At 40.8% G+C, this 26,302-nt stretch overlaps 1 protein-coding gene across 3 annotated transcripts in view; it reads left to right on the forward strand.

Moving 5' to 3' along the window:
* LOC138761097 (ubiquitin carboxyl-terminal hydrolase 30-like) overlaps nucleotides 1-26,302 on the forward strand; it is a 42,668-nt gene that overhangs the window by 7,952 nt on the left and 8,414 nt on the right. For 2 of the 3 annotated variants that reach the window (XM_069932701.1, XM_069932703.1), the window contains exons 2-12: nucleotides 2,085-2,194; nucleotides 5,425-5,607; nucleotides 7,270-7,373; nucleotides 9,220-9,318; nucleotides 12,050-12,095; nucleotides 14,504-14,598; nucleotides 16,277-16,336; nucleotides 20,790-20,876; nucleotides 22,019-22,093; nucleotides 23,185-23,404; nucleotides 24,877-24,970. In XM_069932701.1, the coding sequence (XP_069788802.1) occupies nucleotides 2,085-2,194; nucleotides 5,425-5,607; nucleotides 7,270-7,373; nucleotides 9,220-9,318; nucleotides 12,050-12,095; nucleotides 14,504-14,598; nucleotides 16,277-16,336; nucleotides 20,790-20,876; nucleotides 22,019-22,093; nucleotides 23,185-23,404; nucleotides 24,877-24,970 (1,173 nt within the window). The remainder of the gene's footprint in view (nucleotides 1-2,084; nucleotides 2,195-5,424; nucleotides 5,608-7,269; nucleotides 7,374-9,219; nucleotides 9,319-12,049; nucleotides 12,096-14,503; nucleotides 14,599-16,276; nucleotides 16,337-20,789; nucleotides 20,877-22,018; nucleotides 22,094-23,184; nucleotides 23,405-24,876; nucleotides 24,971-26,302) is intronic. The other variant, XM_069932702.1, reaches the window with a different exon arrangement.

Genomic DNA, 26,302 nt, shown 5'->3' on the forward strand with positions numbered 1-26,302 from the left:
CTCAAAAATTTAAAAAAATGGACATTGTGTATATTCAAGAGGGAAATGTTTGTGTGTATTTTGGTCAGTATGGTTCATAGTGTGAAAAATAAAAAAAATTAAAAAAACAAAAACATCTATTATCGGATAGATGTTTTCACTGTAAGAAGGAAATGGGAACAACACTACAAGCAACTTGGGCATGTTCGAAAGTAAATAGGTTTTGGGAAGAATTAAATCAGATACTAAATAAAATTACAAAAAATAACATACCAAAAAAAAACCAGATATTTCTTTTAAGTAACACAAGATTGGAGAATTAGGCCTCAAGTTGGATAAAGTGCAAAAATAAATTCATTATGATAGCCTTAGCGATAGCAAAAAAATGTATAATGTCAACTTGGAAAATGGAAGAGAGCCTGAGTATACAGCAATGGTACATGGAAATGAATAAATGTATTCCATTGGAAAAAATAACATATAATTTAAAAAATAAAGTCACAATGTTTGAACAAATTTGGGAACCATACATGGAACATATCAGAGAGAGCTTGCCTCGGACCTCCATCCCCTAAAATGAGAATGAAAATGATAAGACAAAACGACTAGATTCACTGTGTAATAAGTAGATGATGCACTTTTCTTGATTATTTTCCTTTGTGTGAAGATATTGTTTTATGGTTTTTTTTTTGTATTGTAAATGTTGAATATTTATGGGTTTTGGAGGGGGGTGGGTAGAGGGGAGGGAGGGATAGGAGAGAAAAGACCACTGTATAAATTTAATGAGAACGTTTGTACATATTTTGGTTGATATGGTTCAAAGAGTGAAAAATTTAAAAAGAAAAGAATTCGAACCCCCCTATTGAATAAATCTGGAATATTTTGACATAAAATTAGTATAGTTCTGCTGAATTTATAAAACATTACTAATTGAAGGAAAAACTATGTACATAAATTTAATGATCAAGACAAACTGATTTAATGCACACAAAAATTATCCATAAAAGGACTTTAAATTTTATGAAAGTTAGTGTTAGCATACAAAGTGGAACACCTGATCTTTTCTAAATTAAGGCAAGACAAGACATGACATAACCATGGTGGATGGAACAGGATATTTCCATCAAAGTAGAATAGCTCTTCGTGCCATAAGAGTTGAAAATAGTTACTTGATGATCAGATGAAGAAAATAGCTCGTTAATATCATCTAATACTCAACACAAAGCTATTAAGGGATTAGATTCAAGATTAACACATAATATTACTGACAAAAACATGAAAAATCTTCCTCCAATAAGGTCAAGAGCTCGACAAAACCAGAACAATGTATCATGGTTGCTTCCCTGTCGTTATATCTGTCACATCAGGGATTTAGCTCAGGAAATATACGGGATAATTTGTCTTTAGACATGCAAAGCCGATGTACAACCTTGAACTGAATAAGAGAATGTCGAGCACATAGTGAAGAAATGTTAACTAATTTAAGAATCAAATCCCAGTTTTTGTCTGAGATAGAAAACTGTAGATCATGCTCCCATCTTCTTTTAATCTTATCAAGGAAAATTTGATGCGATTTTGAAAGCATATCGTATATAAATGGTATTAAACCCTTCTGGGTTAATAGGCTCCTCCTATTTTCTATGTTTTTGTCATCAGTAACTCTGATGAGGATAGTACCAAATCGCCCATCAGCAACTGGGCTATGTCCCAATAATGAAAACAATAAATTAAAACAAACTTTATCTGGATCCACACAGCAAAGGGAGGATGATGCTCTGTTGAGCTGGGGAAGGATTGAGTTTTTATTGTCATGTGTATTGAGATACAGTGAAAAGCATTGTTTTGCATACTATCCAGGCAAATCAACCTGTACTGATTGACAGAAGACACTAAATAAAATAATGCAGGGTGTAGTGTTACAATGAGAGTGCAGGTTATACAGAAAAGGAAAGTGAAAACAGTCCAAAGGCATAATCTTTGACAAATGAGGTTCGTTTAAGAGTGATAACAGCAGGAAAGGAACTGGCGGTTTGTGTTCTCAAGCTATATGTAGGAAGTAAACTTGACATTGGCAACAAAAATAAATTGCGCTCATCATTTTACAGAAGCAGAATGATGAAGAATTGGGGTGTCATCGGAGGAATAGCCGCAGCTTTGGCCGCAAGCATCTACGTGTTGTGGGGACCAATTACTGAGAGAAAGAAACGCAGGAAAGGTACGTGAATGAGAAATGATACAGACAGAACTTTCACCTGCCCATTCGCTTCTCAGTGTCACACTTTGCAGGGCCTGTTCAGCTGTACTCCAGAAGGAATGTCCTTTTCTGACAAGCTTTACGTGGCGAGTGTAGAGTCTCTGCTAGTGTTTGTGCTCTGTGGGTTTGCACTCCCTGTAAAACAATAAATATATACGTTCTGTATTTCAAGTGTGGCCACAATGTTTCTGGCCATCAGTGATTGACAACTCGCTCTGTGTCCTGGTCTGTGTTGTGAAATTGGCTGGTCTGATCCTTCAGTGCTTGCAGCTTGTACCAGCCCGTTACTCCCCCTGAGGTGACTTTATAAATGTAAATTATCCACTGGAGAAATTAGGTGTTGTAATATTGCTGAGATATAAACTATTTGTAACAAAAATTACAATACTGGAAACATGAGTTGATATTTTAAGCTGGACACCCTCCATTAGATCTTTCACTGGAAATATTAACTGTTGCCTGACTGCTGAGTGTTTCCAGCATTGCACTTACTTCTGATGTCCAGTTTGGGCTGTGGCAAGCACCTCATGTGCTGGTGTTCGTGAAATATTAGTGCTTTCACTCCAAAGCCTCAAAGGGATTACAGGTCTCAGCTGGTGTAGTAGGAGGGACTTTTTTTAGTGATAGTAGCATGTGGCTGCTTAATACCTCATAATATTTATTATAGAGCTTTTGTATTTATTATCAATTTTTAATTTAATATATACCATTGTAGTTTTTCTCTTTGCAAAGTAGGCTGCAGCAAGTAAGAATTTTGGTGCATATGTACATTGCACAATGTACACCATTGTCAAATTATTATCAATATTTTAAGCACCCTGCTGCCTCTTCATGCAGGGTTATTTATAAAAATCACAAAGAGCAGATCCTTGCAGCACTCCACTAATCACTGACCTCCAGGCAGAATACTTTATTTCCACTGCTACTCTCTGCTTTCTTCCTGCGAGCCAATTTTTTATCCACACAGTCAAGGTTCCTCTGATCCCATGCCTCATGACTTTCTGGATGAGTCTCTTGTGGGGAACCTTGTCAAATGCCTTGTTAAAATCCATGTAGATCACATTTACCACCCCATCCTCATCAATTTCTTTTGTTATCTTCTCAAAAAAACTTAATTAGGCTCGTGAGGCATGACCTTCCCTTCACAAAGCTATGCTGACTATCCTTGAGAAGATACTGTGTGTTGGATGGAAAAAATCTTGTACAATTCCTTGAGCCCTCTTTAGACAGAGCTCCCAGTAAATGTCGTATATAGAGGAAAGGGAGACCCCAGTGATCCTCTCATCTGTTTTAATGATCCTCCTTATACACCTCCCTTCTAATGCTTTGCAACAACCTTAACATACCAATGAATGCTTGATCTGTACATACAAATGAACTCCCATAATCTTTTTGAATTCAAAACATCTGATGCACATACACCTGTTCATTCCTATGAACAACAGAGCAAGTTTTCTCTCTCCATTTTTGGTACTTGTTATTATCAGTCTTGTGTGCTTTTGACATCATCTGTTACAAAACTATGAAGGTTACCTTACTCAACAACTGACTTGCAGACAAAATTGTGGACTTCCGTAAAAATAGAACCCTTTTGATAGCCGGGGCGCCCTGAGCTGAGTTGTTTTTAATAATTATCTTGCATTTGCAAATAGGATTGGAGAATGGGAGGTAAGTGCTGAATAGGAAGTTTGAAATAATGTCTTTAAGACAGGGTTGCTCAAGCTGTGGCCTTTGGGGCTGAATATGGCGTCTCACCCCAATGTGAGGCAGCTCTTGGTCCAGACAACTCTTCCACTGACACAACGAAGGCTGAAGTTTGGAAACGATGGTTCATGAAGCTTTTGGCTCTTCCACAAATGTGACAGCACTAAATCTTTTAGCTTTGTAATGTGTGTAGCTTAAAAAATACAATAACTTAAAGACTGCGTGTGTGATGCACGAGTTTAGATGATAGACAGTTATTGACCTTGGTCAATTTTATTTTTGACCAAGGACAGGACTGAACCTACTGCAGGGTATTTGACAGCTGTTAGGAATGTAGTAGCGCTGTCAAAGCATGGGAACCAAGCACCGGAAGTCAGTGGGGTCTCAAGAGAGTGAGCCTGTGGCTTTTAACCTCTCCCCACCACTGGGGAGAGCTGGAGGCACGTGCTGTGCAATTAAAAAGCCCAGCGCCCTGCTTTTGGAGAGTTCAGTCAGTGGATTGGACTGCAGGCCATTGCAGAGTCAGTCTGACTGTGCATGCTCACCTGGCAGCTTCAGTAAGCCAGACGCAGGGTTGCTTTGTTCATGGGTGCTAGCAATGCTGTCTGAAGCTATGTGTCAGTGTGCTCATCCAGTAGTTTCCATGGGAAAAAGAAAACTGAACTACTTGGTCCATGGGTGCTAGCACTGTTGTTCTGACCGCAGTTTGGGAAACTCTGATATGCAGAGTGTATGCAGGACTCTCATTCCCTTTCACGAGGAGGACTTTGTGTGACAAGAGTCATGTGACCACCCAAGCCAGGGTGTCCAAAGGAGAGGGCTTGCATAACAGAAGGTCACTTGTTAACCCTAAAGAGGTCTTTGAAAGACACGTGTGACAGAAGGTCACTTGGTACCCTAAGGAGGGCTTTAGAGGCGTGAACCTTGTGTGGTGACTCGGAGGTAACTATGAAAATTCCCTGGTGAAGGAAGTAAAGGTGGTTGTTGCCACATTAGAAACTCAAGCCAGTCTTGTGTTCCCCTGACAGGGGTAAGTCTATAGGGACCACGGTCACCTGGATCCACCCTCAAACTAAAAGACCAGTGGGCAAGGAAACCAATAATCTCAAGCCTGGAGACCAGATCTGTGAGCTGTTCCTTCTTGACTGACAGACTTGACATGACTGACATGAGGTTTTGTTTTGGGAATTTTTGATTTTTAGGGGCATTTGAGCTTGGTCTGTAATGGTATGGGTTTTTTTTCCCCATATACGCCATATAATAATCTATTGTTTGCATAGAGTTGCCATCAAGGCTTATGCTCAGGTGTTTATTGTTAGTTTGTTAATAAATTGTGTTAAACTTAACCCATTTGTTTATAAGTCTCTCAATTGCAGATGGGGAGCATAACAAGACAGTCTATCCACCTTGCTGGCATTAACAAGGCAGCATGTTAACTGGTTATGAAGTTCTCATCTGTCATTGATTTTTTTTTTGTTCCTCTCCAGGCCTTGTTCCTGGCCTCTTGAACCTTGGAAACACCTGCTTTATGAACTCCTTGCTGCAGGGTCTGGCTGCTTGTCCATCCTTCATTCGCTGGCTCAGTGACTTCACGACACGTTATAGGTTGGACTCATCCCAGGAAGAGCACTGCACATACCTCTCTGTCACGCTTCTCCAATTACTCCGAGGTGAGTCTGTAGGCTGGGAGAATGTGAAGGCCATCTCATCTTCCTAAGGCAGTGGTTCGCAACCTTTTTTTTCTCCACTCACATACCACCTTAAGCAATACCTTACTAACCACAGAGTACCTGTGGCATTAATGTTCTGTTTGAATGTTAATCCAATTCTAAGAAGAGATTAGATTGTCAGCAATTAATCTAAACAATGTCAACAGATAATATCTCCTACCACTAGATTTTAAAAAAAAATTTAGATCTCCATTATTTTTACATTTTTAAAAAATAATCATTTGGAGAACTTTTGTTCTCATTTATTTTCTTGTATCGGCCCTGTTCTTGGAATGATTGAAAGCCAGTACTTATTGCATGTTCTCCTGCTAGTCCTTGCCACAGTTTGCTGTAGTGCTCCCTGAGGTTCTCAGTGGTTCAGTCAAGTAGTTGTAAACAGGAGAGAGTTGCACCTTTTTTGTTTAATGTAGGGTTAGCTGAACTGTGGACTGAGCTGCCTGAAAGGATACTTAAATATTCTGGAACTGAATTGGATAAATATGTAAAAGTGGGGGGAAAAAATGTGTACAGATGTGGGATTAATTGGACAACTCTCAAATAGCTAGCAAAGGATCAATTGGTTGAATGGCTTGATAAAATGAACTAGGATTCTACTCCTTGCATTCAGATCCTGTCCTAGTTGGGAGCAATGATTTTTTTCCCCCCATTTCCCTTCTCTTATTTGGATGCTGTCTCCTATATCACGTAGGTTTCCTCTGGGTGTTCCATTTTCCTCTGGGTGTTTAATTTTCCTCCCCACATCCCAAAGACATGTGGCTTGGTTGATTAATTGGCTGTTGTACTTTCCTTTATTGTGTAGGTGAGTGGTAGACTCTGGGGTGGGGTTGCAAAGAATAAGGAGTGAATAAAAAAAAGGTTAATGTTGGATTAGAATAAATGGATGGTTGATGGTGTTGCAGACTCAATGGGCTGAAGAGCCTGTTTCCCTGCTGTAGCTCTTCATGACTCCATGATGTATCTGAATCCCAGCAAGTCAGCTGCAGAAATGATCTTAATCTAATTAAATAATTAGTTCAAAAGGCTGATATGAATAAACATGTCCATGAAACTACAACCAGATGCTCCTCCATTCCCATTTAAATCATTCCTTTCTCACCTTAAACCTGTTTCTTCTAGTTTTAAACTCCTCTTCCCTGGGAAAAGAGACGGATTTTTACAAGCCTCTATTAGGTCCCCCTCAGCTCTTGCACTCCATCCCAGCCTATCCAGCCTTTCAATTTAAGGTTGCTAGTTCCAGTGACATTCCTCTGAATACACGATGCATGTGATATTTGATGTTGACTCTGAATTGCCCTCTGGAGCAAGCAAGGGTTGGAACTTGGTGTCCTCATCCCATTCATGAAGATCGATGGTTTGTTCTTCAACTGTGTATCAGATTCAGGTATACGCATCAGAGTTCTTATAAAAAGGCAGCTCTTTTTATTTGGTGGTATGGTGAAATGTTCAGGAATTCAACCTTTTGCATATAGCTCATCATCAGCAGCTGTGGCTGAGCTGCACTTGGTCCATTTGATGGCCAAGCTCTCCTGACATGGAAGCAAAGGAATGGAGACGGGATAGAGTGGTGCAAGCTGTGAGTTTCATTGTCTCCTCTGCTGACAGTGTTATCCAATGCAGAGGAGACGTCGGAGGATGTGGTGGATGCAGGAAGTCTCCTGGAGGTCTTGAGGATGTACAAATGCCATATGTCTTCGTTTGAAGAGCAGGTAAGCACTAAGAAGGCAGAAGACGCGGAGCCATGCAGTGAGATGTAATTGTTGAGAGAGAAAGGGGCTTTTCAGCCCTGTCATTTATCTGTACTTACTGAAAAATAACTTCCCAGTTTCATCCCATCTTCTAGCATTAGGCCAACAGCTTCGCAGTTCTTTTGAAGGACGTATCTAAGTACTGTTTAAATGCAGAGAGAAAATTTGCTTCTTCTGTCCTTTCAGGCAATGAGTTCCAAACTCATTCCAGAGCAATGAAGTCTTATCAGATTAAAGTATACTCCAAGAAATACAGGAGCCTTGTGGAACTCCACACTGGTAACAGTTTTCCAATTGCAATAATACCCATCCAACAACTTCTGTTTCCTGCCACTGATCTAATTTTACTTCCAATTATCTTCCATGAATCCTAGGGCGACCAGTACTCCACATGGGATGCTATTGAGAACCTTGTTAAGATCCACACAATATTCCCTTAACCAGTCTATGCTAAGTGTCCTTGATTAGTCTGTGCCATTTTAAATGACGATTTAAACTATTCCTCAGAAATAATTTGCTGTATTTACACTAACTGGTCTGTAGTTAAATGACTTAGTGTCTCTTTGCAAACATGGAGAAATTTATTTGGTTGTTTTCTCTCAGTGGAAGCTGTTGCTCCAGTGAATTAAACCATAATCATAGGTTCTGGTCATTTAGTTCCTGTCACCATTAACAGTCTGAGTGTAGTATTCACAAGCCTATCTTTAAATAGTAGTTTGGCAAAAATTTCAATTTGAAGATTTTTTTTATCATCTAACTCTGCATATGACACCTGATGAAACAGCAGTTTCTCTGAACCACAGTGCGCCCAACACACAGTATATAATAATCACGTACACACACACATACATATATACTCTATCATTTAAGATAAATATTTTGGGATGATTTGCACAGTTACAATCTCACAGCCTGCAAGTGGAAACTATTTCCCAGCGTGGCACTCCTGATTTTAATATTCCAGTACCTCTATCCTGCTGGTAGTGGGTCAAAGATAAATGTCATCATAGAGGAAAGGGAAACACCAGTGATGATCTCGGCCATTTTGATGATCCTCTGTATTGACTTTTTAAACTTGATTATTCCTGCTGTGGAGATCTTTTTTCTTCTCCCAGAATACAGTGTTGATTTATACTCCCAGAATATGATGTTGATTTACACTCTCAGAATAGGAGGTTGATTTGTACTCCCGGAATAGGACGTTGAGTTGTACTCCCGGAATAGGACGTTGAGTTGTACTCCCGGAATAGGACGTTGAGTTGTACTCCCGGAATAGGACGTTGAGTTGTACTCCCGGAATAGGACGTTGAGTTGTACTCCCGGAATAGGACGTTGAGTTGTACTCCCGGAATAGGACGTTGAGTTGTACTCCCGGAATAGGACGTTGAGTTGTACTCCCGGAATTGGACGTTGAGTTGTACTCCCGGAATAGGACGTTGAGTTGTACTCCCGGAATAGGACGTTGAGTTGTACTCCCGGAATAGGACGTTGAGTTGTACTCCCGGAATAGGACGTTGAGTTGTACTCCCGGAATAGGACGTTGAGTTGTACTCCCGGAATAGGACGTTGAGTTGTACTCCCGGAATAGGACGTTGAGTTGTACTCCCGGAATAGGACGTTGAGTTGTACTCCCGGAATAGGACGTTGAGTTGTACTCCCGGAATAGGACGTTGAGTTGTACTCCCGGAATAGGACGTTGAGTTGTACTCCCGGAATAGGACGTTGAGTTGTACTCCCGGAATAGGACGTTGATTTGTACTGTGCTTTTCTCTTTGTTAGCCTGTTGATGCTATTCTTCTGTTTACAGGATGCTCACGAGCTGTTTCACATCCTCACTTCTGGCCTGGAGGATGAACGAGACCGGCAGCCTCGAGTTGCACATCTATTTGACATTCAGTCTCTGGAGGTAAATTGGCTCGTTGCTGGCATTGTGTTCTGACCATTGCAAATGTGACCGTGAGGTGTCTTAGCCCTTTCAGTAAACTGATCACCTTTCAGAGAGCCCAGAACCAAACTTTGCCCAGACCTAAATAACTTGAATGTTTTGCTGTCACATTTCGGCATTTTGCAGAGCATTTCTTTTGTAGAGTGAATTGAAAATAATATATAATTGCATGACAGGTTTTACATCAAGGTGGGTTTAAGAGGATGCTGGAATCTTTCCAGAAGTGTTTACACAAGCTGAGCAAATTACTGTATTTTTATGCTTACAATGCATGCATTATATGCATATTTTACATACCAGGTACCCTTCCCCCCCCTCGCGCTTTATATGCGTGTGCGTGTTATACGAGAATATTTTTACATGTTGAAAGAATGTGCACAATTAATAGTCATAGGTAAGTTGAACTGACAATTTATAGCGAGTGTGGGCATATTAGCGAGCGAGAATATAATATTTGCATTGAAAGAATGTGCACAATTTATAGCAGCCGAGGGAAAGGTATGCTGGCAATTTATAGTGAGCATGGGAATGTTAAGGCGAGTATGAGAATATAATCTTGGCATTGAAAGTATGGGCACAATTTATAGCAGCTTGGGAAAGACGCAATTTATAGCAGCTTGGGAAAGACGCAATTTATAGCAAGCATGAGAATGTAATCAATGAAGGAATGGACACAATTTATAGCAGGCATGGGAAATTTTGATCTTGGGAATATCTCTTTGTACTGAATGCCATGGTATTCCTATAAACAGGACATTCTGGATAGGGCACTATACCTTATCAATAGGCCTTTTCATAGTTAGCCTCTGCAAGGACACCGGCTTAAACCCAAATGAAAAGGTATTTCTTACCTTTTTATGCAAGCCCAGAAAAGCCTGCTCCGATGTCCCCTTTCATCCTGGAGGTGGCTGGGGTATTGGTGCAGCGTTCAGGAGGCGTGGCTATGAGTGCCATGAAGCCATACATATGTGCCGAACAATGCCCGATTTCATTACCCATAATTCCCCCAGGCAGATGGAACCATTGGCCATTACTTGGCAAAGTGTCAGACGGTCCTGAAATGCCAAGGTTGTTCATCACAAGTGTTGGGGCAGCAATGAGAAATTTAAACTTTTACTTGTGTCTGCTCATTGAATCAGGCTGTCAAAAGGCCATGCATGACAGCTCTGGTGTTTGGTCTGGGTCTGGCTGCTGGTGTTTGGGTGGGGGGGGGGCATACTGAGCAGTAGCGGTGCAGGGGATGTTAAGCGGTGGGGAGAGCTGAGTGGTTGGGGGGGGGGGAGGGTTGTTGAGCGAGACACCACTGCCTCTGGGCTGCTGGTGCCCAGCAGCAGTTAGGTGGTGGCTCTGGGTCATGGGCTGATGACAACATTTAGATCCATTCCCAACAGTTCCCTGTTCATAGATCCCTAGCAGGGCCTTCTCCTCAGCCCTGACACTAGCTTTGGGGAGGATCGCTCAAGGCACATCAGTGCAGATGCACCACATTCATAGAGGTAAGTGGAGCGAGGTAGAGGCGGATAATTGCTTGTTCTTTTCCCCACCATGAAAAGACCTGTCCTTGAGGGAGGAGATTAACATATCAAGTGCCTCTGATTTGAGACATTAGAATTAAAATCGTGCTCATCTCTGAAGCCTTTCTTCGATCTATTTAATTGATTCCTCTCCAAAGCCAGAAACTGGTATGTGCTTTGTCTCATTTAAATGCAAATTGCTTTTGCCTACACTCATGTGTTATATGAAAATATTTTTATACAATTTATGATTTTTTGCACGTTCTATGTGTGTGCGTATGAGATGAGTGAAAATATGGTTGTCTTTTATCCCTTCCAGCTGCTGAATTCTTTTGAAGTACTGTCATTATTGTAATAAAGGAAACGTGGCAGCTAATTTGTATATAGTGAGCTCCTACAATGTGATAATTATGACATTTTTCTTCCCTAGAAATGTTGAGTGAGAGATAATGTTGACCTTGATATTGGTACATTTGGGATATTGAGGGATAGTGGTAAAGTTGTTGAGCTCGCAGCCAGAGTTCTAGTTTCAACACAGCAACTGGGGAATTTAAATTCAAACAATTAAATAAATCTGCATTCTTTAAAAACAAACTAGTCTCAGTAACAATTAACTCCAATTCCATCATGTCCTTCAAGGGAAGAAATATGCCATCCTCATCAGTGGGCCCGGAGGTAACTTCAGGCCCACCAATGTATATCCCTAAATAGAGCTGGACATTAAATTCTGCCATAGCCAGCAATGTCCACATCTTGTAAAAAAGCAAATTATTTATAATCCATGGCTGTGTTTTGAGGAAGATTGTCTGTGGTGCCCTGGGCTGATACAAGGTCATTATCATAGTTTTGGTTGAGGCTGCTTGCTAAACACAAATTGACTTCCTTCATTGCATTATTGACCACGCTTCAAACAACTTCATTGTTTGATTTTATTTTTTGGGGGGGATGTACTGTAATTGTGAAATGCACTAAAAGTGTGAGTATACACCAACCCATCTCCCATCTTGTGACAAGTATTGCAACACCAATGTCTTCTCAAACCGAATTTAAACCACCTTTCTTTTGTTTGCCTCAAATGGGTCAGAGGTGAAATCACCAAATCACTTTTTAGTTCAGAAAACAATTGTATTTGCTTTCCATCAGGTTTGGTAATCTGGCTATCTCCTTGGTTTTCGTAGAGTCCACCAGAATCTGAGGAAAACCAGATGAGCTGCAGGAGCAGAGGTAAGAATATTTGTAGCAAAACATAACTTGCACTCAATCTTCAAGTACAAGTTTATCATCTGACTGTACATATATAACCAGACAAGACAGCGTTTCTGCAGACCACAGTGCACATACAAACATATAATACATAGCACATAATAATCACATATATCTACATACAGATATAATTTAAAATAAAGATATCTATTTTGGAATTATGTACTTGGTTACAGGATGCTATTCATCAATCTCAAAGCCTGTGGGACAAAGCTATTTCCTGGCCTGGTGGTCCTTCTTTTGATGGTCCTGTACCTCCTTTTGATTGTATTTGGTTAAAGATAATGTGTGTTGGGTGGAAAGGATTCTCAATAATTCTTTGAGCCTTATTTATGCAATGTTCCTGGTGAATGTCATCAATAGAGAAAAGGGAGATCCCAGTGATCACTGCAATTTCAATGATCCTCTGTATTGACTTCTGGACTGATGCTTTGCAGCTAATAGCTTTATCCTCCTCAATGTCCAATGCAAGAGTGTCAGTGGGAAACCCTGCATAATGTAGGACTGATCATCAATAATAACCTCAGAAATGCAGGGAACAGGATATCCAACACATGTTGGAAAATTGTGGGAAGGAGTTCTGATTTGAAATAAACCACTGTGGTGGGGCCCATTGAGACCCTTAATCTGTGAAGTTTAAAAATACTTTGTATGTTAAAGTTACTCTGTCAATTAAGGAATATTTAGACAATAACCAGAAACTTGGTCAAAAGAGTTTGGGTTTTACAGCATGGCCCAACTTGCTGATACAGACCAAGATGTCTACCCATCCTTGACCCATTTGCCTATGCTCAGCCAATATTTGCTATCCATATAAATTTAAATTTGTACCCACCTCTATCACTTCCTCTGACATCTCATTGTGAAGAATGTGCCCATCAGTTCCCTTTTTAAGTCTTTCTCCCCCACCCCCTTTAATTTTAAATTGCCCAACTCAAGGAAAAAGATAATGACCTGACCATAACATGCGAGGTTCCACAATCTTATCTGTGCCTTCATGATGCTACAAATTTCAGAGGTTGAGTGATGTTTTAAATGCAGAGGGAGAACCGGTGATGACTTAAGTGTGGAGGAATTTTCAGAGCTGGCACCCAGGTAGCTGAAAATGTTGGAGCCAAAACCCAGAGTTCTGATCCATTACCCCACCCCCCTCAAAAAATTAATCTCTGAATTTTGCAGTAGTTGTGGTGAGAATAGGGAATTTTGGGGAATAGTTTTCTATGCTAGCTGCCAACACTAGGTGTTGTAATAGAACCATAGAGCATTACAGTACAGAAGCAGGTCCTTCAGGTAATCTAGTCTGTGCCAAACTCTTATACTGCCTAGGGGGACCCACCGACCTGCACTCAGACCATTGCCCTCCATACTCCTCCCATCAAGTATCACAATCAAGATTGTTGTATCCCAGGTGAGGTAGGGTCAGATTAAGGTGCAATCAACTTAACCCAATTGTGTGCCCCTCCAAGCAGTAGATCCTACCTGAGCAAGGTGGTGTTTAGTTTTTCTGACATCTGTCATACTGAGTGGCAGAGTGAAGTTGACAGCAGCTTGCTGAGCTCCTGTGATAGGAACATCTAACAAACAGATGTGAGCAAATGACACAGTAGCATTCCAAAGTAACCACAGGGGCAGCAAGGAGGTGTTGGTTAGAAATGGCCAACATTTTCTTGGGATAGTTTTATTTTGGGGTCAGATGCTAAGTCACTCCTGCAATGCCAGACATAATCAGTTAATGTGGCTGTGTTCAAGAGATGAAGCCTGGCTTCTTCCTATCCGTCAGTTCGCCGATGAACTGAGCAAGTTGAGGACTATGGGAACAGGCATGGATGTGTAGTTGAGGTAAGCATCAACCATGGAGATGTTGAATGGTGTGATAGGCTTGAGGGGGCTGGTGGTCTACTCTTCCTCCTGTTTTCTCATGTTCTATGATGGCTTGACCATTCCTCCTGCAGGTTGTCACAAAGAACTCGAGTTGATGATAACAGCTCACACAATTATTCATTGTTGCTTTCTTGGTTTCAAATTTGTTTAAGTTTGAATTTTTTTAAACTGTAATCTTTCTTAGGTTGTTTTAAACATGGCTGATGTAATGCTCCCTCAGCCATCCCAATGTGTTTGCAGAATTTCCCTTGCTGTTTGAAAATCAGAAAACCTGCATATGCTGCAAATCTCAAATCCAATAAAAGCCTGCTGAAAACAGCAGGACAGCAGTGTCTGTGGAGAGAAAAGTACAATTAACCTTTTGGGTCTGAAACTTTTTCTAATGAAAGACCTGAAACGTTAACTGTTTCTCTCCCACAGAAGCTGCTGAGTGTTTCCACTGTTTTTGGGTTTTATTTACCCTGCTAATTGATCTCTCTGTTTTTAAGGGCCTTTGCTGCCACCACCAACTCCTTGGAAGTCCCAACACCCTTTCCATGGCCGGCTCACGAGTAACATGGTGTGTAAACAGTGTGAGAAACAGGTGGGTATGTGTGGGGAAAGGGGTGACTGCGCTGAAAAACACTCCGTTGTGTGTGAAGTTCTATTATACCAATGAAATCTTGTGGTGATACAATATGTTCCTTACCTTGCTGATGGGTTCTCTGTGCAACTCTGATTAGGTCAGATATAAAATTAAATCCCAATCTGATCGCAATGAATCCAAACCTAACCTAAATCCAAGGACTTAATAATATTTCTATATTGAGCCTGACCATTGCTCTGGATGTTAGAAGCTGAAATACTATATGGATCTATGGACACCAGATATTGGTCATGAATTGTCAAGATCTGTGATAAGGTACTCGGCTGGTCAGCACAGCCCAACCTGAACCTGAATGTTTTATTAGCATATAAACACAGCCTGTCCCAACTCTTTTCCAGGCCCATAGGCTTAGGTTGGGTGTCTTGATATGAGCAACCTGGAGATGTGCATGCTGACTGGAAGTAAATCATTAGCCTGAGCTGAATGTCTTTTGGGTGAGATGAGTAGGGGAAAGGGGAATTGGATCCTAAATGTTAGTCCATCTATTCAGATATCAGTTGGCTGCCTTGTGTGTCAATAAAATGTCACTATTTTAGGAGGGGTGGTGCTTCATTAACTGTTAGCTTGCAATAAAACTCGGATTATTTGCCACTATATAAACCTCCACCCAGAGACTCCCTGCACTTGCTCTAAAATGAAGATATGTGAAAATCTCTCTGAAACTTTGGGAGATGCATGTTGGTTAGGATCCATGAAGAAGGGGATCATTTGTCTTTCAGTCTCCATCCTCCAATAGTTTGCTACACTGAATGTGACACCATAGCTTTTACTCTTGAGAGAAGTTTTGGCGTCACTGGCTGACCCAGTGAGATCAGAGGAGAGTAAGACATCTTCTTTGAGATGAGAGGAAACAAACCACAACAACTTCTATTAATAATTGGTTATTTTTTTAATTAAAAAGCTGTGAGCATGAATCTTGAGTATAGTTAGATATGAATTATAAGGATTAAATATTGTTTGGTGTGACAGCAGTGTGACCATCAAGCTTGATTGACAGAGAAATTGACCAACCAATTCCAGCCTGGCCACCAAATGCAGCCTAATTGTTATTAGCTGTTTACTGACTTGCTGAGTATTTCCACTGCTCAAGCTTTTAGCACTTTTCAAATTTAAGCCTGGAGGGAGAGAGGAATAAAGTTTTATCATCAATGCTAAGGTAGAGGTTGTTGACGTGCATGTACTCCTTGCAGATTCAATGTGTTGCAGTGAGTGTCACCAGTGGCCTACAGTCACTTGATAACATTTCTCCCAACCCCCCCCCCCAGTGGCCTTTAAGTTTCTCATTGGGTAAATGAAATGAACCAATCAAATTCACAGTGTTAACTAACCTTGTTGTTTTTATAATTATATATTTGTGAAATTAATATCAAGAATCAATCCTGTGCTGGTCTTAGAGCTCTGTATGCTGTCCATTCTGTTCAGCACAGGTCACGTCTGCACTGCCCTTGCTAATTATCAATGGCCCTGACTTCACAGGTTATGAAACTTGGGTTATAGATACACAGACAGACTGTGCCTGTTAAGACTGCAGATACTACTGGTATGACGTCTTAGATATGTCATTGGAATGAGAGTAAGAAACTGTGACAATACTGACTCCATCTTTTCTCATCAGAGTCCTGTCAGGTATGACACGTTCGACAGCCTCTCTCTCAGCATTCCATCTGTGACGTGGGTATGTACTGTGCATTTTGAAAGCTTATTTGTTTTGTACTAAGTACTTGTATAGTATAATCAAAGCCAAATTATTATTTTTAAAGTAGTTTAATGTAATGGAAAGTAAAGACATGAGAACACAATTCCAGGCCACTATGCATATGCAGTATAGACACAGTTGCTGTCTCTTGAATAAGACATTTGACTGAACATCAGCCTGCTCACCTAGATAAAGACTTGTGCCACAACTCAAAGAAGAGGGGGAGTCTGATGAATGTTGATCATTCAAATAATATGGCTAAAGCCATTTTACTCATTGTTATCCCATTGTGGAAGCTTGCTCTGCACAGAAGATGGTAAGATGGGCAAAGATGATAGATGGGATTTAATCTGAATGAATATAGGTGTAACGTTTTTGCAGGACTGGTGAACAAAGAAGAATTGGGGTTAGAACTTGGTGTAAATGTTCAAGAATCCTCAAAGACCAAAACATAGATTCAGAAGGCACACTGAAAACCTGCCTTGGAATAGATCAAAAGGGCAGGATTATATAATTTTAATGCATGGTAAATAGTTTGGCCACAAGTTATAAATGCACTATTATGCCATAGCTTGGCAGTTCACAAAGTGATATCAAGCAAACACTGAGATCAGAATAATGGGAATAGGTAAATATAAATATTCCAAAAGGAAAATTGGTCAACTCTACACATGGAGAACCAGATACCTTTGTCAAACTACCACCAGGTGCTGCCACCTGGTGTACAACTGCATTCTTACTGATCCCATTCTGAAATTCCTGGTATCTGAAATTCAAGCAACTGGCAAAAAAAATCAGGGAAAATAAAGTTTAAAAATTAACATAAATAAGAATAAAATAATAGGTAAAAATATGCAATTTTAAAATTGTAAATGTTTTCTGAAGTAACCTTTGGTGAAGATGGGAGCAAATATTCAGTCAGCGGAGTGCCTTGGTCGTGATTTGCTCATAGCAGCTGTGTTGATGCCATTTTCCATTTGGTGACTCTCTTAAAGTACTTTCTTATCCCTGCTTAGTAAGAGTTTCCCCAGTCAGAGGTTTTATCTGTAAACTTGGGGGAGGGCGGGGGTTAATTATCTACAGTTATTATTTTCTTTTGGGCAGCTCCATGGAAGAGAAGGAGCCTGCGGGCGTAGCAATGGCTAAGTGTTTTCAAAGTATGTGAATGAAAATAAAGTAAAATGCTTTAAGGTTTATATATTCTTACAAGTGAAGTTTATTCAGTGTAATTACACTATAGTATTTTTGTCTTTTAAACTGTTTATTCTTAATGCAGGTGTATTATTTAGGCATTGCAAGAGTGAGTCTCAAGCAACCTGGCATCTACCTGTTTTTAAGCAGGATTTCTATTAAAATTGTTTTCCCAGATGGTTCCAATTGTAGGTGCTGTCTTTACAGCTGAGTTACAGAGATCTGCAGCATCCAATACATTGGTAGAAAATAAATGTATGGACAAGAAATAAAATAGTATTGTTAACTTCAACTACTTAAAAAATCCAAATGTTTTTAGGAGATAAATTGGGAAAGGTTTGTTAGTGTAGGTCACATACAAACATTTTAAAACCGATTTTATTTGAAATACTGGAGCTCTGCTAATGCTAGACATATTGGCCCCATGGCCTTTGCAAGAGCTTTGGAGAGTGCCCAAGAGACTTCACTAATGGATTGTTGTTTACAAAAAGGCAACAGATGAAAGAGCTTGTCGGAGCCACAGACAGTCTGGAGGGAAGCTTTCTGTTTTAGGAGGGTCATGTAGTTTTGCAAGCAGAGAGAGTCAAACAGACTTTGTGTGTGTGTGTGTGTGTGTGTGTGTGTGTGTGTGTGTGTGTGTGTGTGTGTGTGTGTGTGTGTGTGTGTGTGTGTGAGAGAGAGAGAGTGAGAGAGAGACACACACACACAAACACAGATATCACTTCTACAGTGTTACAGTCAGTTACAGCAGCTGGGACTGGAACAGGACAAGCTGGAAATCTTGTGGAAACCCCCATTTGGAAGACTGGTTGTGAGTGCTTAGTTCAGCCTGGTCAAAGCCCTTGTGGTTCATGCAAGAGGAGAGGACTGGTTGTCTAATGTTTCATTTGGAATAAGAGAAACAAAAAGGTACTCTGTGGTGACCTGAAAGAAGGAGGTTATCATCTGGAGAACCCTGAGGGATCAAGTTTCATCAGCAAGACACTGAAGTGGCTGATGGAAGTAAATCAGTTGTGGGTGTCCTGGAACAACAAATCTCTCTCTGAAAACCAACAAGAATCTTCCTGAGTAGTAACCAGTTACCTTTCAAGCACCAAAGCCTGGTGAACTTTATAAATGTTAAATTCTGTACACAGAATTACCTGCAACTAGTGAACTTGGAGGAATGAGAAGTGAGATTGGACTGTGAATCAAAGAACTTTTCTGAACTTACACACACATTACATACACGTGTGCTTAGAATTAGAAGGGGGTTAAGTTAGGTTAGTTAAGTCAATAGTGATAAGTTAAAGTGTGATTCTGTTTTCATGTTTAAAGATAATTAAAAGCAACTTTCATTTAAGTAACCATTTGTCTTGGTGAATATCTAACAGGTGTTTGTGAGTACTCGGGAATGTTTAATTGCTTCATTGATGCTTCATAAGAGAGCTAGGCTGCTTCTAAGCTTTTGATCACATTTGGAGTCTGTAGTTGCCATTTTTCAACATGCGGACTAGAGTTGTACCAAGTCAAGGAAGCCATTATGAGGCTAAAAAACAAGAATAAACAGTCAGAAACATAACCCAAACTTCAGGATTACCAAAATCAACAGCTTGGAACATCATTAGGAAGAACGAACGTACTATGAGTTCAGTAATCACAAAGGGACAGATTTTCCAAGGAAGACCTCCCCTGTTGATGACAGAAGAATTCTCATCATAATGAAGAAAAAGCCCCAAATGCTTGTTCGACAGTTCAGAAACACTCTTGAGGAGGCAGGTGTGGATATGTTGACTAGTGTCCGCATAAGACCTCATGAAAAGAAATACAGTGGCTACACTGCCAGATGCAAATGACTAATTAACCACAGAAAGGATACCTAGATTACATTTACCAAGAAGTATTTAAAAGAGCCTGCAGAATTCTGGAAAAAGATCTTGTGGACAGATGAGTCCAAGAATAACTTGTATCAGAGTGATGGCAAGAGCAAAGTGCAGGGGCAAAAAGGAACTGTCCAAGATCCAAAGCTTACCACCTTTGCCATAGTTTGCATCTTGCAGTGTAGCCTCTGCGTTTCTGTTCATGAAGTTTTCTGTGGACTGTAATCATTCATACATCCATACCTTCCTCCTGAAGAGTGTTTCTGATCTGTGAGCTTTACCCACTCTGAATGAAATGCTTCAGTAATGCATTACCCTACTCAGTACCACAGCTAATAAAGCTGCTGCCTCTCCACTCCAGCAACCCAGGCTAAATCCTGAGGGTCATTGGGTTAAATAAGGCTCAAAGAATTATTGAGGCCCCTTTCCATTCATCACATAATATCTTTGACCTATGGCCATCAGATAGATAGGCACATGGATGTAAGAAAAATAGAGGGTTATGGGTGTGATTTAGGGGAAAAAAATAGATTGTTTACATTGGTTGGCACAACATCATGGACCAAAGGCCCTCTAGTGGAAAGCACAGTATTCCTTGGTATTTATATAAAGGACGACTTATCATGGACCCACGACACCTCATTAGTCAGGAAGACGCAGCAGTGCCTACACTTCCTCAGGAGGTTGAGGAGGGCAATGTTGCTGGCCCCCATCTTGACAACATTTTTATAGGAACACAACTGAGAGTCCTGTCTGACTACATTATTGCGTGGTATGGTAGTTGCAAAGCATTGGAGTCGATACTGAGGATCATCAAAACGGCAGAGAAGATCACTGGGATCTCCCTTTCCTCTACTGATGACATTTACCAGAACTGTTACTTAAGCAGGACTCAAAGAATTATAGAAGACCCTTTCCATCCAGCACACCATATCTTTGATCCATTGTTATCAAGGAGGAAGTACAGGAGCATCAAAATCATATCTGCCAGATGGGTAATAGCTTCTTCCTGCAAGCTGTGAGATTGATAGATGGTATACTGTAACCAAGTAAATCGTCCCAAATTATGCATAAATTTATTTTACATTATATCTTTGTATATATGATTATTTTGTACTGTGTATTGTGTGTGTATATGTGTGCACCGTTGTCTGGGAAAACATTTTGTCGGGTTGTATATGTACAGACAGATGATAATAAACTTGAACTGTAGATGAATGGCAGAATCTGAGGGGAGTTGATGGGAATGTGGGAAGAATGAAATGGGATTGGTGTCGGGTATGAGTAAATGTATGCTTGAAGTTTAGCAAGTACTCAGAGAACAAAGAACTTGTTTCTGTGCTATGTGATTCCATAACTCTGTCACTGTTCGTACCTTCCAGGGCAGGCCTCTGTCACTGGATCTTTGCCTGCAACATTTCATCTCCTCAGAGACCATTCAGGATGTGGTGTGTGAGAACTGTACCAAGGTAAGTAGCACCCCATCACTCATTCCTGTTAATGTTGATGATCTGAAAATAAAAGCATGCAAGACACAGCAAATATTCATTGGCAGATAAACTCTTGAGCCAGAAAGTATAGTTATTTTAGTAGAGAAAGGAGGAATTAAATTTTTGTGGGTAAGATTGAAAGATAGAACTCTTTGTAATGACAGAGGTTGAGGAGTGATCTGATAGAATTGTACAAGATGAGAGGGATTGGTTGTATGGATGCCCATAGACTTTTTCCCAGGGCTGAAATGGCTAACAGAGGGAGCTTCGATTTAAGGGCTTGGGAGCAAGTACAGGAGGAATGTAAGAGGCAAGTTTTTCACTCAAGAGTAGTGAGTGCTTGGAATGCACTGTCGACAACAGTGGTGGAGGCAGGTACTATAGGATCTTTGAAGATATGTCCATGGTACTAAGAAGAAATGGAGGGTTATGCAGCAGGGAAATTCTAAGCAGTTGTTAGAATAAGTTGTTGGGTCGGCACAAGACTGTTGGCCAAAGGGCCTGCACCATGCTACAAATTTTTATGTATGATCTTTCTCAGATGGCCGTATTGGTGAATGTCAAATCACACAAGCCAGCAGAGCCTTCTTTCCATTCTCAGTCCACGTTGAAAGTAGCTAATCTTGATCGTACTAAAATTGACTCCAGGGAGTGAGCAGGGATTTGTTCCTCATCTTGATTTGTAACCTGTTGATGTCACTTGTGAAAGGTGATTGTGGAAGTTTAATTAAAAATGTAGACTAGAATTGTACGGTCTGTCAATCCAGGGACACTGAGAGAGCAGCTATTTTGGATTCCAGCATTCATTTGACCCTTCCAAAATTATAGTCTGAAGAGCCAGAGAATGGTAGGTGGGAAGTTGGATTTAGCCAGCCCATTTATTAAAGGTACACATTTGTTCTGCTTCGTACTCCACAGTCCTTTGGGTAAAATTCCCAGAAATACTTTTGAAACTGATTTTCATGATGTCAGCAGTATATGTGATATAAAGTTCATTACATTAACTTTGGATGAAGCATTACACTGTGCAGTGTGGAATATTGGAGGGATTAACCATCAGGTTGGGATTAAATGATTTTTTTCAGGTTCTGGCAATCTTCAATGTTCTTTAATGTATTCAGGCAGGGGAGAAACAGAATGGACAGACTACGGAAAACCAGAGAACAACCTTCATCAAACAGCTGAAAATCGGAAAGGTGGGTTTGCATCATTGATTGGAAATAGACACGCAGAGCAAGGGCATTAAAGATTCATTTTAATTGAGCATTCATAGGAAAACAGAAAATCATATTTATATGGTTGATCTGGTTGAGCGATTAATGATGGAACCACAATATAGATGGGGGGGGGCCTTGGTGATGGCACCAGGATGTTGATGGGGATGGTGATGGTACCAGGATGTCGATGGTGGGGGACTTGGTGGTGATACCAGCATGTCGATGGTGGGGGGACAGCTTGGTGATGGTACCAGGATGTCGATGGTGGGGGAGTGCTTGGTAATGGTACCAGGATGTTGATTGGGTCATGGAGTGACATGGTATAGAAAAAGGGCTCTATGGCACATCATGTCCATGCTTTTTGCCCATCTATGCTAATCCTATTTGTCTGCATGAGGTGCATATCCTTTTATGCCATGTCTATTTAAGTATCTATCTGAAAGCCTCTTAAACTTTTTAATTGTGCCTAATTGGATCCTATCTTGTGCTGTCGCAATCAGCAGTTCCCATTCACCACCCCCCCCCAACGCTCCTGCAGTTTTGGACCTTACTTTGAGGACCAGCATTACCCCTTCCCATTACTATACTTGAAGCTAACAGAATTGAGGTCACTGTGTGCAAAGTCTTTTCCCATCAACATTTCATCAACATGCCTGGTATTATTTCCACAGATGAGATGAAGAACTAGATGATAATGGCAAGGTGCTTCACGACAGTAATACCCACACCACCTTGTCAGGCAGTGTAGTCCAGACCTTCTTCATTCTCAGGAACATCAGATGAGAAAGGAGTCCAATCCCCTTCTTGTTGCCCAATGGCAATGTTGTGACCAGCTGTGAACAATCAGTCCTGATGAAGGGTTCAAGCCCGAAACTTTGTCCGTTCTTTTTCTCCCACTGATGGTGCTCAACCCACTCAATTCCTCCAGCAGATTATGTTTGGTCAACAATCCTCGTCTCACTTCAAAAGTGACAAACGGCTCCGTGAGATGTCGTTAACTGAGAGAACTGCTGTGCGCTCTTGTTTCACATCCCTGCCCTCCTGACTTGTCCTCCTCTTGTTACTTTAAGCTCCCTCAGTGCCTGTGTATCCACCTGCAAAGGTTGTCGTGGTCCAACCAGGGAACACCCCTGAAGCGCAACGAGCACGTGCAGTTCAGTGAGTTCCTCTCGCTTGATGCCTACAAGTACCGCAGCCCGTCTCAGAGGCTGGGACACCGCAGGATGAGCAGGCCCGCCAGCACGGGGAGCTTTCCACACATGCTGGAAGCAACCATTCTGAGCAAGCCAGGTAATGGTCACAATGATGTTGGCTCTAGTAAGATTAGTTGCAATGACTAGGCAACACTTCCAGTCAATGACGTGAAAATCATTTCAACATTCTTTCTCATGGTTAGCAGATGCTATTGCAGTGCCAGGTTCAAATTCACCACTTTCTGTAAGGAGTTTGTACCTTCTCCCTGTGGCCTTGTGTGTTTCATCCGGGTTCTCCAGTTTCCTCCCACATTCCAAAGATGTACGGGGTTATTAGGTTAATTGTTCATATGGGTGTATTTGGGTGGTGTGGGCTCCTGGGCCAGAAGGGCCTATTGTCATTCCTGTAATCTCTAAAAATTTTTAAATGTATTTCAGACAGAGTGGACATGTGTCCAATTCCAGAGCCTTTAATAAATTAACATCTTCTGGAAAATCTGCATTCTATTAGTGTTTCCACTTCAGCTGCATGGTGTAATGAGGTTAGCTGTAGATTTCTTTCACTGCCATGTCCTCACTCACCCCTTTCATTTCCTTTTTTTATTCTCCCCTTCACCACCATCATCGTCACAACTTTCCTTGATTTTACTTCCACCTTGTCAATCACTTCCTCCTGAAAGACTGATATATATTTAATAACAGCAAGATTGAAGCTGGTACATTTTCTGGGCTGTGCTTTCAGCAACATACAGCAATTATGATCTTTAATTTTAACAGCCAGAGAAGACCTTGGCTTTAATGCACAGAAGATTCACCCAGCATCAGTATCCATCCCAAAGTTACTTGATAATTTTGCTAACTTGATGTACAAACAAATATCACAGATGCATTCCACTTGACCATATGCAGCTCTAATAAGGTTGTCCAGTGGCATAATGAGATGAAACATTCCAGTTGTGTAACAGAGAGCATGGAGATTGTGTCTATTTTGTAAAATGCCAGGTCTGCCCCTGGAGTGCAAGTTTGTGAATTCCTTCCTGTACTCCTCCTGAGATATAACTTGGTCACTATCAATTTCAGGCAAGTTATTTCCTTTCAAGGAAGGGTGATAGATGAGGGATTACCCCAGACCAGCACTTTACCAATGAATATATTAAAGAAGCCAATCTTTCGGGAAGTGTAACCCTTGGTGTGTGGGCCTCCCAGTCAGTGCGAGCCCACCGAGCTCGGGTCCAGGGAGGGAGGCGGGGTAAAAAAAAATTAAAATTAAAAAAAAAATAAACAGGGAAGTGTAACCCTTGAAGACAATTAAAGTTGTCCCACAAGTGAGGAAACAAAACCTTTAGACCACAAATGTAGAAAGATTACGTGTCTCTTTTCAGTGAGTGATAAATCTTCTTAATTTCCATATACTACTTTTTAACTTTTATCCCTACATGTGACAGTCACTTGCTCTTTCAAGTGCTGTCCTCCACAGTCCCAATCATTGCATTGTGTCCCAGCAGGTGTTAGTAACTTATTTTGTAAATGATCCTGTCTTTTTTTTTGTCCCTCTGTGTTTTCATGCAGGTTCCACTCAACCCAGCCTTGGGAAAATGCAGATAACGAATGGAGCATGTTCATCATTGGTAACAACACCAACTTTTGCAACTAGAAGTTACTCGTGAGTCTATTTAATATTAACCCCACCCCAGTTTCTTCTTTACAGTAAATTAAATTAAGGGTACATTTGGATCTACTGCAGACTCAAAAGATATTTTCGAAAATATGTAAAAAAAAATCATATGGTGTCACACAGTAATAATAAAGCAAACAAAGATCCTCAAAGCTAATAAAACATAGCGCTCCCTGTAATGGCGGAAGCAAATTTTGCATCACTTTAGCTTGAACAGCAAACACAATAGATTTTCAATTATATTTGTTTCATAGTTCTGAGGTGTTTATTCTTTATCAGTGCAAAAACTGAATCCAGCATACACTGTGCATGCATTTCTCCTAACTTCTGAGACATTCTCTTAGCATTTGAACTTGGAAAGAGTTGATGTGTGGTAGGAAGTTGATAGATCCTGAAAGAGTTGGTATAGGCAGGGTGGGCTGAATATGCTGGGAGATTCAATGCTGCAGTTGTATGTCACAAATTGTTATCCATTAATGCACATTGTTTCTATTCCAGTACAGTAAAGCTTCAATAATCTGGCATATGTCGCAAATCCTGATAATTGGGTTGGCTCATTAGTTGAGTGTGTGTGCGCCGGGAGTGTTAAGTACTGTACATAGAGGTCAGAGTGAGGTGAAATTAAAAAAAAGCTGAAATTTACCAAATTCTATTTTCCATTTGTCATGTTAGAAGGGTTCAAAGAAAAGCAGATCTGGACAAAGGCTGAATGTAGAAATAATCTTTATTGAAACACATGCAAGTATTCACAATTACACCACATAGTGCAACCAGTCACATCAGACTTATCACGACCGATACCAGTGCAAGCACAGTGCAACCCAGTCACATGGGACAATACTGCTGATACTAGTAACTGTTTATGCAGACATAGCACAATCTAGGACTACTATACGCTAACCCCCATTCCTTGTGTAACATGGGCATGGCTCAGATGCTATCTACAACTATAACAGTATACAAAAGCCCCAGTCCCCATGTAGTGTACACCTTACTAATGACTCCTCCAGCATTGTCCATAGCAGAGTTCGTCTCAGGGCTGAAGAGCAAAATGGAAAGATCTACTGCACGTGGTGGACTTTATAGTACAGAAAGCTGAAGGTCCAGCCAAGGTAATCACTAGGTGATTAATGGGGCCAGTGGTCAGTTGTACACTAATGAGTGGGCAAAATCCAACCTTGATTGGCAGATTATGCAACTTCTGACTAGGTTCCAGGCTGAGAGGTCACGTGACCATCCACGACCCACATTCCCACCAGGTTCCATACAGGGAAGTCACATGACCCTCCACAATCCACACTACACCATTCTTTTCAAATG

The sequence above is a fragment of the Narcine bancroftii genome, chromosome 4, assembly GCF_036971445.1.
Source record: "Narcine bancroftii isolate sNarBan1 chromosome 4, sNarBan1.hap1, whole genome shotgun sequence".
NCBI classification, from domain to species: Eukaryota; Metazoa; Chordata; class Chondrichthyes; order Torpediniformes; family Narcinidae; genus Narcine; species Narcine bancroftii.